This window comes from Oncorhynchus mykiss, chromosome 20, assembly GCF_013265735.2.
Source record: "Oncorhynchus mykiss isolate Arlee chromosome 20, USDA_OmykA_1.1, whole genome shotgun sequence".
NCBI lineage: Eukaryota > Metazoa > Chordata > Actinopteri > Salmoniformes > Salmonidae > Oncorhynchus > Oncorhynchus mykiss.
The window spans coordinates 26,353,802-26,372,317 of record NC_048584.1 but is presented as its reverse complement, the minus strand read 5'-3'; the positions used below and the strand labels follow the sequence as shown (position 1 = coordinate 26,372,317).

Genomic DNA, 18,516 nt, shown 5'->3' with positions numbered 1-18,516 from the left:
CCTTCAGCTCAACCAATTGACTAATTGCTTTAACAGCAACAAAACACACAGCTTACTGTAATCTGTGAATCCTCTTGTTAGTGTGTGGCAGTGGGTCAAAGTGTATGTTAGTACTTGCACTGCAGACACAGGCCTTATAGCAGACCAGCCAACATGGAAAAAGTGCTAGATCAAACAATGATTGGGTGATATACAAAGTTAGGCTCAATTGCATGTAAAATGTAGATTTTTTTAAGGCAAATTTCAACAGGTTAAAGTTCAAATCTGGTGAAAATGGGCATAATGGAAATAGTAATAGATTTGGGTCAAAATCCTGATGGAAAAATCCTGATCCTATGGAATGGATGGATTTATAGTTACTTTTCATATAGCTATGCTTTAAGACAAGCAAATATACAGAAAGGATGACAATTCTGATGACGTAGACCATCTTAGAAAACTGTGGTAGACCCAACTGAACCAGGATTACTTGACCTTGTAACAATCTGACTTTCTGGGCCAGAAATATTGAAAATGTAATGCTGTTTTAAGGGGTAAAACGTACAAGTTGCCAAATAGGATAGTCAAAGATTCTGAGCAAATTTTCCTACATTAACTGAGAAAGGTCCTTGGTGGTGCTACAGTTGAAAACATTTGAATGTTCAACCTTTCTGTATTTGCTTGTCTTAAAGCATAATAAACTGTATGAAAACATTGTCATGTGTAGTCATGTGTAGTTGTTCAATTTCTGTATCAACCATGTACAGTATAGTTCAAAGTCAACATCTACTTGTTTTAGGACTTCAAAGTCCATGAATAGATTATCAGCACTTATCAGATGGATAAGTGGAGGCTTGTGGGCCTCAATACATGACAATGACACATATGGAGTGATTTTAGTGTCACCAGAAATTGAATATGAATTTACTCATTCTTAATTGAAATTGTATTTAAAATTCATATTTTTTTTGTTGCAATCATTAAATTGAACAATTTAATTCATAAATTGTACTTGAAATAATATTGCATTCAGTTTTCAAATTCAACTTTAATTGAATGTTCACATTTAATATATATATATATATATATATATTCAGTTTCAATATGGTAGGTCTGGTATCATGTTTTCAAATGAGCATTTCAAGTTTATCAAAGTATACAGTTGAAGTCGGAAGTTTACATACATTTAGGTTGGAGTCACTAAAACTCGTTTTTTAACCACTCCACACATTTCTTGTTGAAACAAACTATAGTTTTAGTAAGTCGGTTAGGGCATCTACTTTGTGCATGACACAAGTAATTCTTCCAACAATTATTTACAGAGAGATTATTTCACATATCCTTATCATATCACAATTCCAGTCGGTCAGAAGTTTACATACACTAAATTGACTGTGCCTTTAAAGAGCTTGGAAAATTCTTGAAAATTAAGTCAAGGCCTTAGAAGCTTCTGATAGGCTAATTGACATAATTTGAGACAATTGGAGGTGTACATGTGAATGTATTTCAAGGCCTACCTTCAAACTCAGTGCCTTTTTGCTTGACATCATGGGAAAATCAAAAGAAATCAGCCAAGACTTCAGAATTTTTTTTTGTAGACCTCCAGAAGTCTGGTTCATCCTTGGGAGTAATTTCCAAACGCCTGAAGGTACCACGTTCACCTGTACAAACAATAGTACGCAAGTATAAACACCATGAGACCACGCAGCCGTCATAACGCTCAGGAAGGAGACGCGTTATTTCTCCTAGAGATTAACGTATTTTGGTGTGAAAAGTGCAAATCAATCCCAGAACAACAGCAACGGACCTTGTGAAGATGCTGGAGGAAACAAGTACAAAAGTATCTATATCCACAGTAAAACAAGTCCTATAATCGACATAACCTGAAAGGCCACTCAGCAAGGAAGAAGCCACTGCTCCAAAACCGCCATAAAAAAAAAGCCAGACTACGGTTTGCAACTGCACATGAGGACAAAGATCGTACTTTTTGGAGAAATGTCCTCTGGTCTGATGAAACAAAAATATAATTGTTTGACCATAGTTATGTTTGGAGGAAAAAGGGAGAGGCTTGCAAGCCGAAGAACACCATCCCAACCTTGAAGCACGGGGATGGCAGCATCATGTTGTGGTGGTGCTTTGCTGCAGGAGGGACTGGTGCACTTCACAAAATAGATGGTATCATGAGGGAGGAAAATTATGTGGATATATTGAAGCAACATCTCAAGACATCAGTCAGGAAGTTAAAGCTTGGTCGCAAATGGGTCTTCCAAATGACGCCAAGCATACTTCCAAAGTTGTGGCAAAATGGCTAAGGACAACAAAGTCAAGGTATTGGCGTGGCCATCACAAAGCCCTGACCTCAATCCTATAGAAGATTTGTGGGCAGAACTGAAAAAGCGTGTGCGAGCAAGGGGGCCTACAAACCTGCCTCAGTTACACCAGCTCTGTCAGGAGGAATGGGCCAAAATTCACCCAACTTATTGTGGGAAGCAAGAGGAAGGCTACCTGAAACATTTGACCCAAATTAAAAAATGTAAAGGTAATGCTACCAAATACCGATTGAGTGCATGTAAACTTCTGACCCACTGGGAATGTGATGAAAGAAATTAAAGCTGAAATAAATCACTATTCTGACATTTCACATTCTTAAAATAAAGTGGTGATCCTAACTGACGTAAGACAGGGAATTTTTACTAGGATTAAATGTCAGGAATTGCGAAAAACAGTTTAAATGTGCGTGGCTAAGGTGTATATAAACTTCCAACTTCAACTGTATATTCATATATTAAACTTGTCAGATGCGTTCAGATGTAGTTTTTAAATTCAGCTAAAGGCATAGAAGAATTGGGAAACAGAAGCTAGTGATACCAATGGAGTGGTTTCTAAAGCCAATGTGACAGGTTTAATAGTTTTTACCCCCCTATGAATTGGCTCTAGCATTTGAACAGTTAGAGCAATACTTTTATGACCCCATTTCTGAAAGCTAAGGAACATGTTCGTTCCCTCTGTTATGCTCTCAAGCCGCATGATGCTCACAGGACTCTGCAATTTTTGTCCCAATCCCTTCCAATTTGGCATAATCAAACACTCTGTTGTAAACAGAAGCTCTCTCATAGCCCCTCCAGCCTTTCCAATCGATGAAATCTTACACTTGTGACTGACTGGGTTTAACTAGGTCTCCTGCATGTCACAAGACTGTGTTAACCCTGTTACTAAACCACCTTACTAGTCTTCCGATACTGCTACACTCACTAAGTATAGGGGTCCTAGGCCTAGCTAAATGGTCTGTAACCTGATTTAATGTGTTTGTTTACCTGAAGTCAGAGCATGTGGACCGTGTTGAATGCACTTACCCCAGAAGACAGCAAACTTACCTGGATCCAGGGCGAGCTCCATCTTGACTCTTTAGTTATTGATGTTTCTAAGTGATTACCAACAAATAATAGTAACAGCTCTGCAAGCTGCCACACCCTGATCAGCCACTCCTGTGCACAATCAATACTTAATAAGACTTCTTTGCAGCGCATAGCACCTGACCCAGTTGTTGGCAACTCTTTAGGTCTCAGACAAATTACTCATCATGCGAGCGTGGTCACTGAACCACCTGTGTTACACTTCACCCTCCCCTTTGACCTCTTCCTTGAAGAGACCGATCCATGTCACAGCACCTTGCTCAGCAAGCTAACACAGTTTTATACTACGAAGGAACCCAGTCAGTCACATGTTATCCTTATAATGAGTAACCTTACCAGACACTTGAAGACTTGTATTAGCTCCCCAAATGTATCCCCTAGGGATGTAGCTAAGTGGGCTAACACAGTCTTGTGACATACAGGTGACCCGGTTCAAACCCAGTCAGTCACAAGAGCAATATTTAATAAGGAGTGGAAATGTTATCTTAGGGATATGAGCTAGCTTCTGTTTCCCATTTATAGTGTTTGAGTCTATCAAATCAGATAATGCTGAATTTAGTTTTTTTTGTCACACTCACTTCTTGGAATAGGGACGTTCAAACAGTAGAGCCCATTCATAGGAATAAAAATAATTCATCATGCCATTTTGGCTTTTGAAACTGCTCCGTTGGTACCGCTAATTTCTATTTCCCACAGAGAGCGTTTAATTCCATCTGTTCTCCTCTAATTTTGTCTGAGGAAAATTAAGTTATTAACTTCTACAGGATCAGTGTCTCGACCTCGGGATGGTTGAGCTAATGTAGGCTAATGTGATTAGCATGAGGTTGTAAGAAACAAAATAAATTCCCAGGACATCTGATATCCTTGCTTCAGGTCCTGAGCTACACGCAGTTAGAGTTGGGTATGTCATTTTAGGCAAAAATGGAAAAAAAGGGTCCTATCCTTGTTGAAGTTAAAATAAAGGATATACTGTATTTTATTGTAACGTTATATATGGTGATTAGGCTCTACAATCTAGCATCCTCTTGGATCGTACTTATGTCATTGGGCCAAAGTTTTAATGAATAAGTTTACAAGCGATAAGGTTGTAATAAGGTTACAATAGGTGACAACCTTATATTTAATTAGTTTACAATATGTGGGTTACAAGTTATCACAGATACTGTGCCATACCAAACCAGTCTTGATCTTTTCTGAATCTCGCTAAACCAATTCCAACTTGTTCTTCTCTTCAAGCAGGTAGATAAGCATTTAGAAAGGTAAACCCATTTGTACCTGTAGTTGAGGTAATACTAAATAAAGTACATTCAGCAATTTGACTCCATTATTATGTGAATGCTATAGGCCCATATGTCACATTCTGACCTTAGTTCTTTTGTTATGTCTTTGTTTTAGTATGGTCAGGGCGTGAGTTGGGCGGGTTGTCTATGTTAGTTTTTCTATGATTTGCTATTTCTGTGTTTGGCCTGGTATGGTTCTCAATCAGAGGCAGCTGTCAATCGTTGTCCCTGATTGAGAACCATATTTAGCTAGCCTGTTTTCTATTGTGTTTCATGGGTGATTGTTTTCTGTTTTGTGTTGTGTGTCTGCACCAGCCAGAACTGTTTTCGGTCATTGCTCTTTGTTATTTTGGATTTTCTGTGTTCATCTATTAAATATGGACACATACCACGCTGCACCTTGGTCCTCACCTTCTTCCATCACCAACGACCATTACACCATAGGCGTATCCGATGGGTGTAGTGAAGGTAGCTAGCCTTGCATCACCACTTGGAATACTATAAATGACATGTGTACAAGATAACTTTTAGGCAATTATTAAGAAGCTGAGAGACAAAGAGCTAATATCTTGCAATAAATGTCCTAGTATTAAATTATTGAGTTAACCTTAGCTCAGAGCTGCACGTTTAAAGGCCAAGCATATACAGTGCATTCGGAAAGTATTCTGACCCCCTTACTTTTTCCACATTTTGTTATGTTACAGCCTTATTCTAAAATGTATTCAATTATTTTTTTCCCCTCATCAATCTACACACAAAATCCCATAATGACAAAGCGAAAACAGGTTTTTGGAAATGTTTGAAAATGTATTACAAATAAAAAACACAACTTATTTACGTAAGTATTCAGACTTTGCTATGAGACTCGAACTTGAGGGGGGTGAAGGGCCTTGGTCAGGGAGGTGTGCAGCCAGACTTATTTGCCATTCCTGTTGTCTCATCCCTATCAACCATAAAATGGTTCAATTCCTCATCAATCCACAGGGATTTAACAGTTTAACAGTCATTTTCTTAATGGGTGCAAGCTTATTAGGAACTGAAATAAGTAATTTCATGAATGTGTCAAGTGCAGTTTCTGGTTGTCATCATTACAAACCACAGACCAACAAGTATCCTTAATATCAACAACATAGGAATCCCTACAAAACTTATGTTTGACCTCTTATACACTATATTAGGCCCAGCCTTTGGAACGTTGGTTTTCCTATATATGGCTAGTATATTGTGATCACTACATCCGATAGATTTGGATAATGCTTTAAAGCAAATTTCTGCTACATTAATAAATATGTGATCAATATATGTTGTTGATTTCATTACAATCCCATTTGTAACTGCCCTGGTAGGTTGACTGATAACCTGAACCAGGTTTCAGGCACTGGTTACAGTTTGAAGCTTTTTCTTGAGTGGGCAGCTTGATGAAAGCTAGTCAATATTTAAATCACCCAGAAAATATACCTCTCTGTTGATATTACATACATTATCAAGAATTTCACAGATGTTATCCAGATACTGACTGTTAGCACTTGGTGGTCTATAGCAGCTTCCCACATCAATGGGCGTTAGGTGAGGCAGATGAAACTGTAGCCATTTTACTTCAACAATAATTGAGATCCTCTCTATGCTTTACAGGAATGTGGTTCTAAATATAAACAGCAACACCTCCACCATTGGCATTTCTGTATTTTCTGTAAATGTTATAACCATGTATTGCTCCCACTGTATCATCAGATGTATTATCTAAGTGAGTTTCAGAGATTGTCAGAATATGAATGTCATCTGTTACTAGCAAATTATTGATTTCATGAACCTTGTTTCTTAACCTACATATGTTAAACGTGGGCAATTTTTAGCACTTTTTTAGGATGCTTGATTGTTTTCATTGCTTTACTGGGAAGCTTAGCAGGAGTAGACATGCTCATGTTATTTATGTTAGTGCAGGGTGAGCTGCACACAGTGGACTTCCTACTAGGGCACACTGGCTCAGTGCTACCAGTATAACTCTTGTTCATAGGCACATGATTACTGCATACAATAGCTGTAGGATCTGCAGAGGCATTCAGGCCAGCTAGATGAGTTTACTTACATTTTGTCTACCAACGCTCATGGGATAATATACATTTGCTGAATCATTATGACAACTCAGCTACACAATGGTAGGGATTAACCAAGCTGGGCTTGGGTCATTGTTTGGTCATTCTCACACTGATAACTTGTATTCAATAGACACGTCATAGAACGTTTACTATGACTTATTCCAAGTATTAAATGTATCATGCATTGCTTTGGAGTGAACACATTTGAAATGAGCACAAATGCCATCTAAATGTAATTAATTTACAAACAAGAAGCTGTGTTGAGAAGAAGCCTGCTTCTTTCTCTAAAAGCTAGATGGGCATTTGGCAAAGTCAAAATTGGCTATATCCTGAAAATGTACATTGGTCTTAATTTAAGGTTAGGATTAGGCTAATGTTTACTTAGCAATGTGATTACGGTAAGGTTTAGGTTTAAAATCTTTAAGAAGATTAATTGTAGAAATAGGCGGGTTTATGTTTTTGCCACTTGCCCAGATAGTGGTGCCCCAGTCAATGACTTTGTGACCTGATGTAACATCTTATTGAAACATGATTTATCCCCATTGTCCCATCCAGGTCTCCACTTCATCGGCCAGCAGTCTGCTGCGTATTGTCTTCGACCAGATCACACAGGGCCAGTTGGAGTTTGTGGAGCTGGACCAGCACTTTGACACTATCCAGATCGGCGAGGGAGAGGACAAACGCGAGTACACCATCTTCTCTGGCAAGACAGAGATGGAGGCTCACCTGAAAAATCAGTTTCCAGACGACGTCACTGCCATTGAAACTTTTTACAAAATCATGAAGGTACTTTCTTTTTTCAGTTCAGGGGCTTTGTTGGTAATGAGAACACTGAAGTGATCAAATGAGTATCAATAGTATGGTAGTCACCTCAACCCATCACCTAGCAACCTCATCAAGAGATTTTGATCTCTTGGCGTAACAGCTGAGGCATTTGGTTGACAGTCCCAAGTTCAAAGGTTCAAGCCCTGGTTGGGACTACCCTCTGACATCACTACAGTATAATAACTTTTTACCTCAAATGTCCTTTAATATCATGCCAGGTGTCAGCCAAGAAGACTCACAATCTGGCCTCTTTGAAGCTGATCCCCCAGTGGCTGGCTCTGTTCTTGCTGAAGTCTGGCATCACAAACCTCTGCTCCTCCATCTATACCCTCTCTGGTACTGGGACCTTCACGTCATCTTCAGTTACCTCTTCTACGGTACTTGGTCTTAACGTTCTAGATTCTATTGTATTGCATTCTAGACTAAACTATACTATTCCATTCCACTATTTCAGTATTATTCTATATATATTCAGAATTATATTCTATGCTTGGAAAGAGCCCAAGACAAACTGAGCCACAACTGGATTATGGCAACCAGGGAATATCTGTCATAATTCATGAAATAGAACTGAGGTAGCTAATAGTTTATTTTCTGTTTTTTCCTCCCAAGGTGTCTCACCCCCCCCCCCCCCCCTCTCCCCTCCCCCAAGGATTCCAGTGTTATGATCAATGCTCTTCTGTTGCAACACTACAAGAGAGGAGCGTACTACCCTAAAGGAGGAGCCAGTGAGATCTCCTACCACATCATCCCTGTCATCCAGAAGTCTGGAGGCAACGTCCTGGTCAGGGCACCCGTCACTCAGATCCTGGTCAACAATGACGGGGCAGCATATGGTGAGAACACAGATATCGTCCATATCCGTTTCACAATGGACAAGTTTTAATACTCACCACTGCACCAAAAGGTTGGATGGTCCTTATTGAAGTCCTGTAGATCACTTCATTACTTCTTTTAAGTTTACAAAGCTCTACTACACAAGCTTCCAACTGACTTAACTTCATTGCTGAAGTATAAAAGAATGAGCTATCAAACCCACTTGCAGGGTTGGTTAACTCTTGAGGTCTCTCTGGTCTTGACCAATTTAGGTAAATCCTCCTTTAGTTTTAGTGCCCCTACCTCCTTGCATCTTGATTCCCTGGTGCCGCTAGGGAAGTTTAGGACTCTGGTGTTAAATGAATTAATTGAGGATTGCAGTTGTTTTGATTGTTGTTTTGGTAGTATTGTAATTGTACCTTGTAGGTTTTTTATTCTTGTTTTATTTGGAATGTTCATTTTCTTGATTGTAAATATGTTTGTACATAGGGTACCATTGTGAATGATACTCTGGTCTCAATTGGGCTCCCCTACATAAATAAAAGTTTACTAGGCAATTCAGTTAAGAAAAAAATCTTATTTACAATGACGGCCTACAGCGGCCAAACCCGGACAACGCTGGGCCAATTGTGCACCGCCCTATGGGACTCCCAATCACAGCCGGTGCTGATACAGCCTGGAATCGAACCAGGGTGTCTGTACTGCGCCTCAAGCACTGAGATGCAGTGCCTTAGACCGCTGATCCACTCGGCTGACAATCACAATATGGGTTGTAGGACATATGTGAAAACTCTATAATAACAGCCCAAAGACAAATTACATGCACAGTCCACACAGTCTTCCCTTGTTGTGCTGGGAGAGTAAGTTTCCCATCGCTTATTTCTGCATGCAAGAATTACAAAGAATTAAAGAAGCTTGTCCTATTTCTAATCACGAAATATATTTCCATGAGGAGATTATGTTGATATTTCAAAGGCATACAATGTCTTCCTGAGTCTTCTCCTGTTTGTTTCCATCGCCAGGTGTAAAGGTGAGAAAGGGACAGGAGGAGGTGGAGGTACATGCTCCTGTGATCATCTCCAACTGTGGTCTGTTCACCACCTTCCAGAAATGACTGCCCCCTGAGACCCAGACCAAACCAGGTGAGCTACACTGACAAACTAACAGCATGTAGGATTTCAATCAGTTGATTGATTGATTGATCAGTCGATAGGTGTTGCCTTATAATGTTCTAGCTTACTACTGTAAAGTCTTGCTATGGGTTGATGGTAAAACCCTTTTTTTGCTAACAGACATCCAGGAACGTTTGGACATGACGAAACATGGCAGAGGATCATTATTGGTCTTCTCTGGCTTTGATGGAACCCAAGAGGAGCTGGGTATTGTCTCCACCAACTTCTGGCTCTTCAAAAAGAATGATATGGATGGCTCGTAAGGACCAGGCACCGAATCCTCTTTCAGAATTGAAATGAGATGATATCGCCCTCTGTACTCACAAGGTGGCGCTGCTGCATAAACAATGAGTACAAGCAGTTACTATGGCATCACTACATAGCTTAGTACATGGAGATTAGTTTCATTGATGCATCATCACTCCAGCATTCTTCAGATGTTTACAGCCTTGTTGTTTTGTGTAGAATGGAAGGGTTATTTGCCATGAGTAAAGAGGATGCACCTGCTAAGTGTGTTTACTTCTTTGTGCCACAAATACGCTGCAGACGTGTCGGATGTATACCATGTTACATTTACAGGGAAATCCTGCATGACGATGTTGACCATGGTGAAATACGAGTGCTTTGAGGAATGGACAGATACCTCAGTAAGGAAAAGGGGAGATGACTACACCAACTACAAAATGAAATTTGCAAACAATCTCTGACTGGGCATGCACCCTATTCCCCAAGCTGAGGGAAAAGGTATGAACAAGTGTTTTTCAATTAACATACAGTAGTGTATATTGTCTCTCTGTGTGTCTGTGATTGCGGCTTTTTAGAGGTTAATCCATGTTAATTGATAACGTCTCTATGCTCCGTTTGTTTCCAGTTGGTGTTCCAGGACATTGCGACCCCCCCCCCTGACTTACATGCACTACCTGGGAGCCCAGCGCGGGGCCATGTACTCTGCTGAGCACAACCTTGGCCGCTTCCATGCTGAGGCTGTGGCCAGGAACCACTGCTCCACCCCTGTCAAAAACCTCTTTATCTCAGGTAACACTCCTGGAGCTTTTCCTCTAATGCTTCTCCGTAAAGATTCAATCATTTATAAAGTGAGACAAAATGTGCATTAGCCGTAAAGTCTATTTTGTATGAGCTATATAGTCAAATTCTGTGAAGAATATTTACATTTACAAACTCTTGTTTTGATTTTTTTTAAATGTACTGGGTGGCAGATAGCCTATTGGTGTAGAGCATTGGGCCTGCAACAATCCCCAAACTGACTAGTTGGAAAATATATGTTGATGTGCCATTGAGCAAGGCACTTAACCTCAATTGCGCCTGTAAGTCGCTCTGGATAAGAGCGTATGTTAAATTATGTAAATGTGCTGTATGTGAAGGAGCTTGCATGTCTTCAGGCCATCTTTGCCTTACCTTATATGGTTTGTGTGGATGTACCTTTTCCAGGGCAGGATGTGTTCAGCTGTGGGATAGCTGGAGCGTTGCATGGGGGTCTCCTGTGTGCCTCCACGGTCCTGGACCACATCGTCTACATCAACCTCCTCTTCCTCAAGAAGAAGCAGAAAGATGGCCAGGCTGGTTAAGAAGCGAGAGTGAGGAGACCACTCCATTTCTACGCTCCGGAGCGAAGTTTCCCCTATAATTGAACTTTCCTAACCTAAATCACAAGATGGGACAATTTTAAAACTGACCCAAGATCAGCGTCTAGGGCCAGCTTCACCCTACACACTACTTCTACAGTAAGGTAGCCTATACAGGGTCGAAAAAGAAGAAGAAACCACTAACATCCGTTTTTCAGGGATACAGCATCTTCAACATAGCTTCCGTTTCCTCTGAAAACCGCATGTAGGGACCACAGGAGGTTGGTGGTGCCTTAATTGAGGAGGACGGGCTCGTGGTAATGGCTGGAGTGCAATAGGAGGAATGGTATCAAATACAACAAACACATGGATTCCATGTGTTTGATGCCATCAGTCGCACCGTTCCTGCCATTATTGTGAGCCATCCTCCCCTTAGCAGCCTCCATTGGTAGGGACTGCTCAAGCGGTTCTTTTACGCCTGCTAGGTTAACAGTAAGGCTGCTCTCTACTTCCTCCTCAGGACGAAGTCTGAACTGCAGGTTTCATTCTGATACGATGACATCATGAGATGGAATCCCAACAAACCATTTCTGGTTACCTCTTCATTCCTAGAACATTAGTATGAATGTTCTGAGAGGGGTAAAATGGTTAACACTTTTGGTTAAAACGTTTGACAGAGTTTCCCAGGGATGTATACATATTGTATGTCATTTTACAATTACAGATTGATCCTTGAATATGTATGCACCACTTACACTGTGTCAAAGTTTTAAATGTTTTAATGTGAATCATTTAATATTGTATTGATGTAAACATGTAACATGATAAGACCAGGTTCCAGGATAAAGTGACTAAGGGGACAGTTGAAATCGGCTATCGGGCACCATTTTTGGGTTCTTGCATTGGAATTACATTGAATTCTGCTTATATCAGGTTATACCACAATAAACAGTGTAAACCGACACTGAGATCATTGAGTGCTTTTGAAGTGACAGGTTGGCGTGAAATCTGTAGCCCATCTCAGCTGTGCTGTATCAGCACAATGGACAGCGCCCTAACATACAAGGCCGTTTTGGTAATGAATATAGACTACAAGATGGACAGGGTAATTCACCTATTACAAACAGCCTATGTGAATGCAGTCTTACACACCGCTGTCTTAACAAAATAATACTAACTAAATGCTGAAAGTAGTAGCTTAGTTATTCATGCATGCAAGCAAAAACACTGAACAGCAGTTTGGCTTAGAATACCGACACAACTGCGAATGCGAACAAATGAGAACAGAACAAAACAACGGTACCAAGTAGTAGGCCTAGAAAACTAAATATCAGATCGATAAAAGAATGACACAATCTAGATTTAGGTTAGTTACATTAAAAGTAAACAACGCAGTAAACAAAAGATTAAATGGAGATCCAAATAACCCAAATCTAGCCTACAACCTACTACAGTTAGATGTAGAAATGCACAGCTGTCTTGCCAAATAAATAGGCCTATAGGCCAGCTTCATACATGGAAAATCATGCCGCTCATGAGTTTAGCAACACGTTGGGATATGGCACAATACACTTCTGTAAATCAAATTTGACCCACATAATCAATTACGCAATGCAAGCCTACCAAAAACAAGTTTCCAATACTACAGTTCCATTTACAACCACGAATCAATCAAAACCATAATAGAATGTATCTTTCTATGATGAAACATAACGACTGTAGCTACAGTATACCCAGGGGCGTCATTTGGGTCATTGCAATGGAATTATATGGAATTCTGCTTATATCAAACCAAATTTATTTATATAGCCCTTCGTACATCAGCTGATATCTCAAAGTGCTGTACAGAAACCCAGCCTAAAACCCCAAACAGCAAGCAATGCAGGTGTAGAAGCACGGTGGCTAGGAAAAACTCCCTAGAAAGGCCAAAACCTAGGAAGAAACCTAGAGAGGAACCAGGCTATGTGGGGTGGCCAGTCCTCTTCTGGCTGTGCCGGGTGGAGATTATAACAGAACATGGCCAAGATGTTCAAATGTTCATAAATGACCAGCATGGTCGAATAATAATAAGGCAGAACAGTTGAAACTGGAGCAGCAGCACAGCCAGGTGGACTGGGGACAGCAAGGAGTCATCATGTCAGGTAGTCCTGGGGCATGGTCCTAGGGCTCAGGTCCCCCGAGAGAGAGAAAGAGAGAAGGAGAGAATTAGAGAACGCACACTTAGATTCACACAGGACACCGAATAGGACAGGAGAAGTACTCCAGATATAACAAACTGACCCTAGCCCCCCGACACAAACTACTGCAGCATAAATACTGGAGGCTGAGACAGGAGGGGTCAGGAGACCCTGTGGCCCACTCCGAGGACACCCCCGGACAGGGCCAAACAGGAAGGATATAACCCCACCCACTTTGCCAAAGCACAGCCCCCACACCACTAGAGGGATATCTTCAACCACCAACTTACCATCCTGAGACAAGGCTGAGTATAGCCCACAAAGACCTCCGCCACGGCACAACCCAAGGCGCCAACCCAGACAGGATGACCACATCAGTGACTCAACCCACTCAGGTGACGCACCCCCTCCAGGGACGGCAAGAGAGAGCCCCAGTAAAGCCAGTGACACAGCCCCTGTAAAAGGGTTAGAGGCAGAGAATCCCAGTGGAAAGAGGGGAACCGGCCAGGCAGAGACAGCAAGGGCGGTTCGTTGCTCCAGAGCCTTTCCGTTCACCCTCCCACTCCTGGGCCAGACTACACTCAATCATATGACCCACTGTAGAGATGAGTCTTCAGTAGAGACTTAAAGGTTGAGACCGAGTTTGCGTCTCTGACATGGGTAGGCAGACCGTTCCATAAAAATGGAGCTCTATAGGAGAAAGCCCTGCCTCCAGCTGTTTGCTTAAAAATTCTAGGGACAATTAGGAGGCCTGCGTCTTGTGACCGTAGCGTACGTGTAGGTATGTACGGCAGGACCAAATCAGAGAGATAGGTAGGAGCAAGCCCATGTAATGCTTTGTAGGTTAGCAGTAAAACCTTGAAATCAGCCCTTGCTTTGACAGGAAGCCAGTGTAGAGAGGCTAGCACTGGAGTAATATGATCAAATTTTTTGGTTCTAGTCAGGATTCTAGCAGCCGTATTTAGCACTAACTGAAGTTTATTTAGTGCTTTATCCGGGTAGCCGGAAAGTAGAGCATTGCAGTAGTCTAACCTGGAAGTGACAAAAGCATGGATTAATTTTTCTGCATCATTTTTGGACAGAAAGTTTCTGATTTTTGCAATGTTACGTAGATGGAAAAAAGCTGTCCTTGAAATGGTCTTGATATGTTCTTCAAAAGAGAGATCAGGGTCCAGAGTAACGCCGAGGTCCTTCACAGTTTTATTTGAGACGACTGTACAACCATTAAGATTAATTGTCAGATTCAACAGAAGATCTCTTTGTTTCTTGGGACCTAGAACAAGCATCTCTGTTTTGTCCGAGTTTAAAAGTAGAAAGTTTGCAGCCATCCACTTCCTTATGTCTGAAACACATTCTTCTAGCAAGGGCAATTTTGGGGCTTCACCATGTTTAATTGAAATGTACAGCTGTGTGTCATCCGCATAGCAGTGAAAGTTAACATTATGTTTTCGAATAACATCCCCAAGAGGTAAAATATATAGTGAAAACAATAGTGGTCCTAAAACGGAACCTTGAGGAACACCGAAATTTACAGTTGATTTGTCAGAGGACAAACCATTCACAGAGACAAACTGATATCTTTCCGACAGATAAGATCTAAACCAGGCCAGAACTTGTCCGTGTAGACCAATTTGGGTTTCCAATCTCTCCAAAAGAATGTGGTGATCGATGGTATCAAAAGCAGCACTAAGGTCTAGGAGCACGAGGACAGATGCAGAGCCTCGGTCCGATGCCATTAAAATGTAATTTACCACCTTCACAAGTGCCGTCTCAGTGCTATGATGGGGTCTAAAACCAGACTGAAGCATTTCGTATACATCGTTTGTCTTCAGGAAGACAGTGAGTTGTTGCGCAACAGCCTTTTCTAAAATTTTTGAGAGGAATGGAAGATTCGATATAGGCCGATAGTTTTTTATATTTTCTGGGTCAAGGTTTGGCTTTTTCAAGAGAGGCTTTATTACTGCCACTTTTAGTGATTTTGGTACACATCCGGTGGATAGAGAGCCGTTTATTATGTTCAACATAGGAGGGCCAAGCACAGGAAGCAGCTCTTTCAGTAGTTTAGTTGGAATAGGGTCCAGTATGCAGCTTGAAGGTTTAGAGGCCATGATTATTTTCATCATTGTGTCAAGAGATATAGTACTAAAACACTTGAGCGTCTCTCTTGATCCTAGGTCCTGGCAGAGTTGTGCAGACTCAGGACAACTGAGCTTGGAAGGAATACGCAGATTTAAGGAGGAGTCCGTAATTTGCTTTCTAATAATCATAATCTTTTCCTCAAAGAAGTTCATGAATTTATCACTGCTAAAGTGAAAGTCATCCTCTCTTGGGGAATGCTGCTTTTTAGTTAGCTTTGCGACAGTATCAAAAAGGAATTTCGGATTGTTCTTATTTTCCTCAATTAAGTTAGAAAAATAGGATGATCGAGCAGCAGTAAGGGCTCTTCGGTACTGCACAGTACTGTCTTTCCAAGCTAGTCGGAAGACTTCCAGTTTGGTGTGGCGCCATTTCCGTTCCAATTTTCTGGAAGCTTGCTTCAGAGCTCGGGTATTTTCTGTGTACCAGGGAGCTAGTTTCTTATGAGAAATGTTTTTAGTTTTTAGGGGTGCAACTGCATCTAGGGTATTGCGCAAGGTTAAGTTGAGTTCCTCAGTTAGGTGGTTAACTGATTTTTGTCCTCTGGTGTCCTTGGGTAGACAGAGGGAATCTGGAAGGACATCAAGGAATCTTTGTGTTGTCTGTGAATTTATAGCACGACTTTTGATGATCCTTGGTTGGGGTCTGAGCAGATTATTTGTTGCAATTGCAAACGTAATAAAATGGTGGTCCGATAGTCCAGGATTATGAGGAAAAACATTAAGATCCACAACATTTATTCCATGGGACAAAACTAGGTCCAGCGTAGGACTGTGACAGTGAGTGGGTCCAAAGACATGTTGGACAAAACCCACTGAGTCGATGATGGCTCCGAAAGCCTTTTGGAGTGGGTCTGTGGACTTTTCCATGTGAATATTAAAGTCACCAAAGATTAGAATATTATCCGCTATGACTACAAAGTCCGATAGGAATTCAGGGAACTCGGTGAGGAACGCTGTATATGGCCCAGGAGGCCTGTAAACAGTAGCTATAAAAAGTGATTGAGTAGGCTGCATAGATTTCATGACTAGAAGCTCAAAAGACGAAAACGTCATTTTTTTTTTTGTAAATTGAAATTTGCTATCGTAAATGTTAGCAACACCTCCGCCTTTGCGGGATGCACGGGGGATATGGTCACTAGTGTAGCCAGGAGGTGAGGCCTCATTTAACACAGTAAATTCATCAGGCTTAAGCCATGTTTCAGTCAGGCCAATCACATCAAGATTATGATCAGTGATTAGTTCATTGACTATAATTGCCTTTGAAGTAAGGGATCTAACATTAAGTAGCCCTATTTTGAGATGTGAGGTATCATGATCTCTTTCAATAATGACAGGAATGGAGGTGGTCTTTATCCTAGTGAGATTGCTAAGGCGAACACCGCCATGTTTAGTTTTGCCCAACCCAGGTCGAGGCACAGACACGGTCTCAATGGTGATAGCTGAGCTGACTACACTGACTGTGCTAGTGGCAGACTCCACTATGCTGGCAGGCTGGCTAACAGCCTGCTGCCTGGCCTGCACCCTATTTCATTGTGGAGCTAGAGGAGTTAGAGCCCTGTCTATGTTGGTAGATAAAATGAGAGCACCCCTCCAGCTAGGATGGAGTCCGTCACTCCTCAGCAGGTCAGGCTTGGTCCTGTTTGTGGGTGAGTCCCAGAAAGAGGGCCAATTATCTACAAATTCTATCTTTTGGGAGGGGCAGAAAACAGTTTTCAACCAGCGATTGAGTTGTGAGACTCTGCTGTAGAGCTCATCACTCCCCCTAACTGGGAGGGGGCCAGAGACAATTACTCGATGCCGACACATCTTTCTAGCTGATTTACACGCAGAAGCTATGTTGCGCTTGGTGATCTCTGACTGTTTCATCCTAACATCGTTGGTGCCGACGTGGATAACAATATCTCTATACTCTCTACACTCGCCAGTTTTAGCTTTAGCCAGCACCATCTTCAGATTAGCCTTAACGTCGGTAGCCCTGCCCCCCGGTAAACAGTGTATGATCGCTGGATGATTCTCAAGTCTAATACTGCGGGTAATGGAGTCGCCAATGACTAGAGTTTTCAATTTGTCAGAGTTAATGGTGGGAAGCTTCGGCGTCTCAGACCCCGTAACGGGAGGAGCAGAGACCAGAGAAGACTCGGCCTCTGACTCCGACCCGCTGCTTAATGGGGAAAACCGGTATATCATGCTATACCACAATAAACATACATTCAAATGCTTTTGGCCAAGAAGTGACAAGATTTTCTATAAAAACCAACCGGCTAGATTGTTTCTTACCTTTTCAGAAGAGTTGCGGACTCCTTGATGCTCTGTGGAACTTCCTGAGCAATCGATCATTCCATTCTCGCCAAAATATTTTTGGAAGATCCCCCTCGAATGCCAATTGGATTAGTTGAGCTTTCCTTGAGTGTAGCATGCTTCTTCTGTGCTGACTGAACACTTTTGTCAAAGTCGAATATTAGTTTTGCATGTAATATTAGTTTTGCATGTAGCTGTGGACGGCCCAAAAGTCAGTCCATGTTTCGGTGCAGTAAGCACGGTCGGCATAGCAGGGAGAGGCCCAAAGAATTGTTGCAGGAAATCAAGTGGGGTCCATTTGGAGCGAGGGATTTCAGTCTGCAAAAACTGTCAAGCGACACTAAACTCAGCTTCCACCAAATCTGTTTTGCTTAGATTCAGCAATGGTTTAATCTTTTTTTTTTTTACATCTAGTAAGCCATGGCTCTCTGGGTCATGGGCACACAGGGCCTCCCCTCGTTGGCTGTTGCGTTCGCTGAATCATTCCGACATTTCGCCAATGACCGCATCCAACATGCTGAAGTTCAGTATTTTAGACTCAGTCTCTTCTCCTCTGTCCTGCTGGCCTACTGTACTGTTCACCAGGTATTGCTGGAGATTTGTACCTACATAACATTGTTGTTTGCTTGGAGCTGGCGGTGCGTCAGTGCCATTGACACTGCACTGTGCCCAAATGGCTTCGAACTCGGTGTCAGAGCTCAGCTCGATGCACTGCAATGCACTGCAGACCTCTTTGACT

The 18,516-nt window shown here is 41.7% G+C and overlaps 1 protein-coding gene across 1 annotated transcript; it reads left to right on the top strand.

Annotated features, from left to right (window-relative positions):
* Positions 1–6,806: 6,806 nt before the first annotated feature.
* Positions 6,807–12,128, top strand: si:ch1073-13h15.3 (inactive all-trans-retinol 13,14-reductase). The gene is given in 13 exon segments (XM_036955548.1): positions 6,807–6,828; positions 7,324–7,342; positions 7,344–7,554; positions 7,812–7,932; positions 7,935–7,973; positions 8,232–8,429; positions 9,432–9,551; positions 9,702–9,836; positions 10,071–10,284; positions 10,286–10,325; positions 10,453–10,479; positions 10,481–10,616; positions 11,031–12,128. Coding segments are annotated over 13 exon segments (1,419 nt in total). The 3' UTR covers positions 11,168–12,128.
* Positions 12,129–18,516: the final 6,388 nt, after the last annotated feature.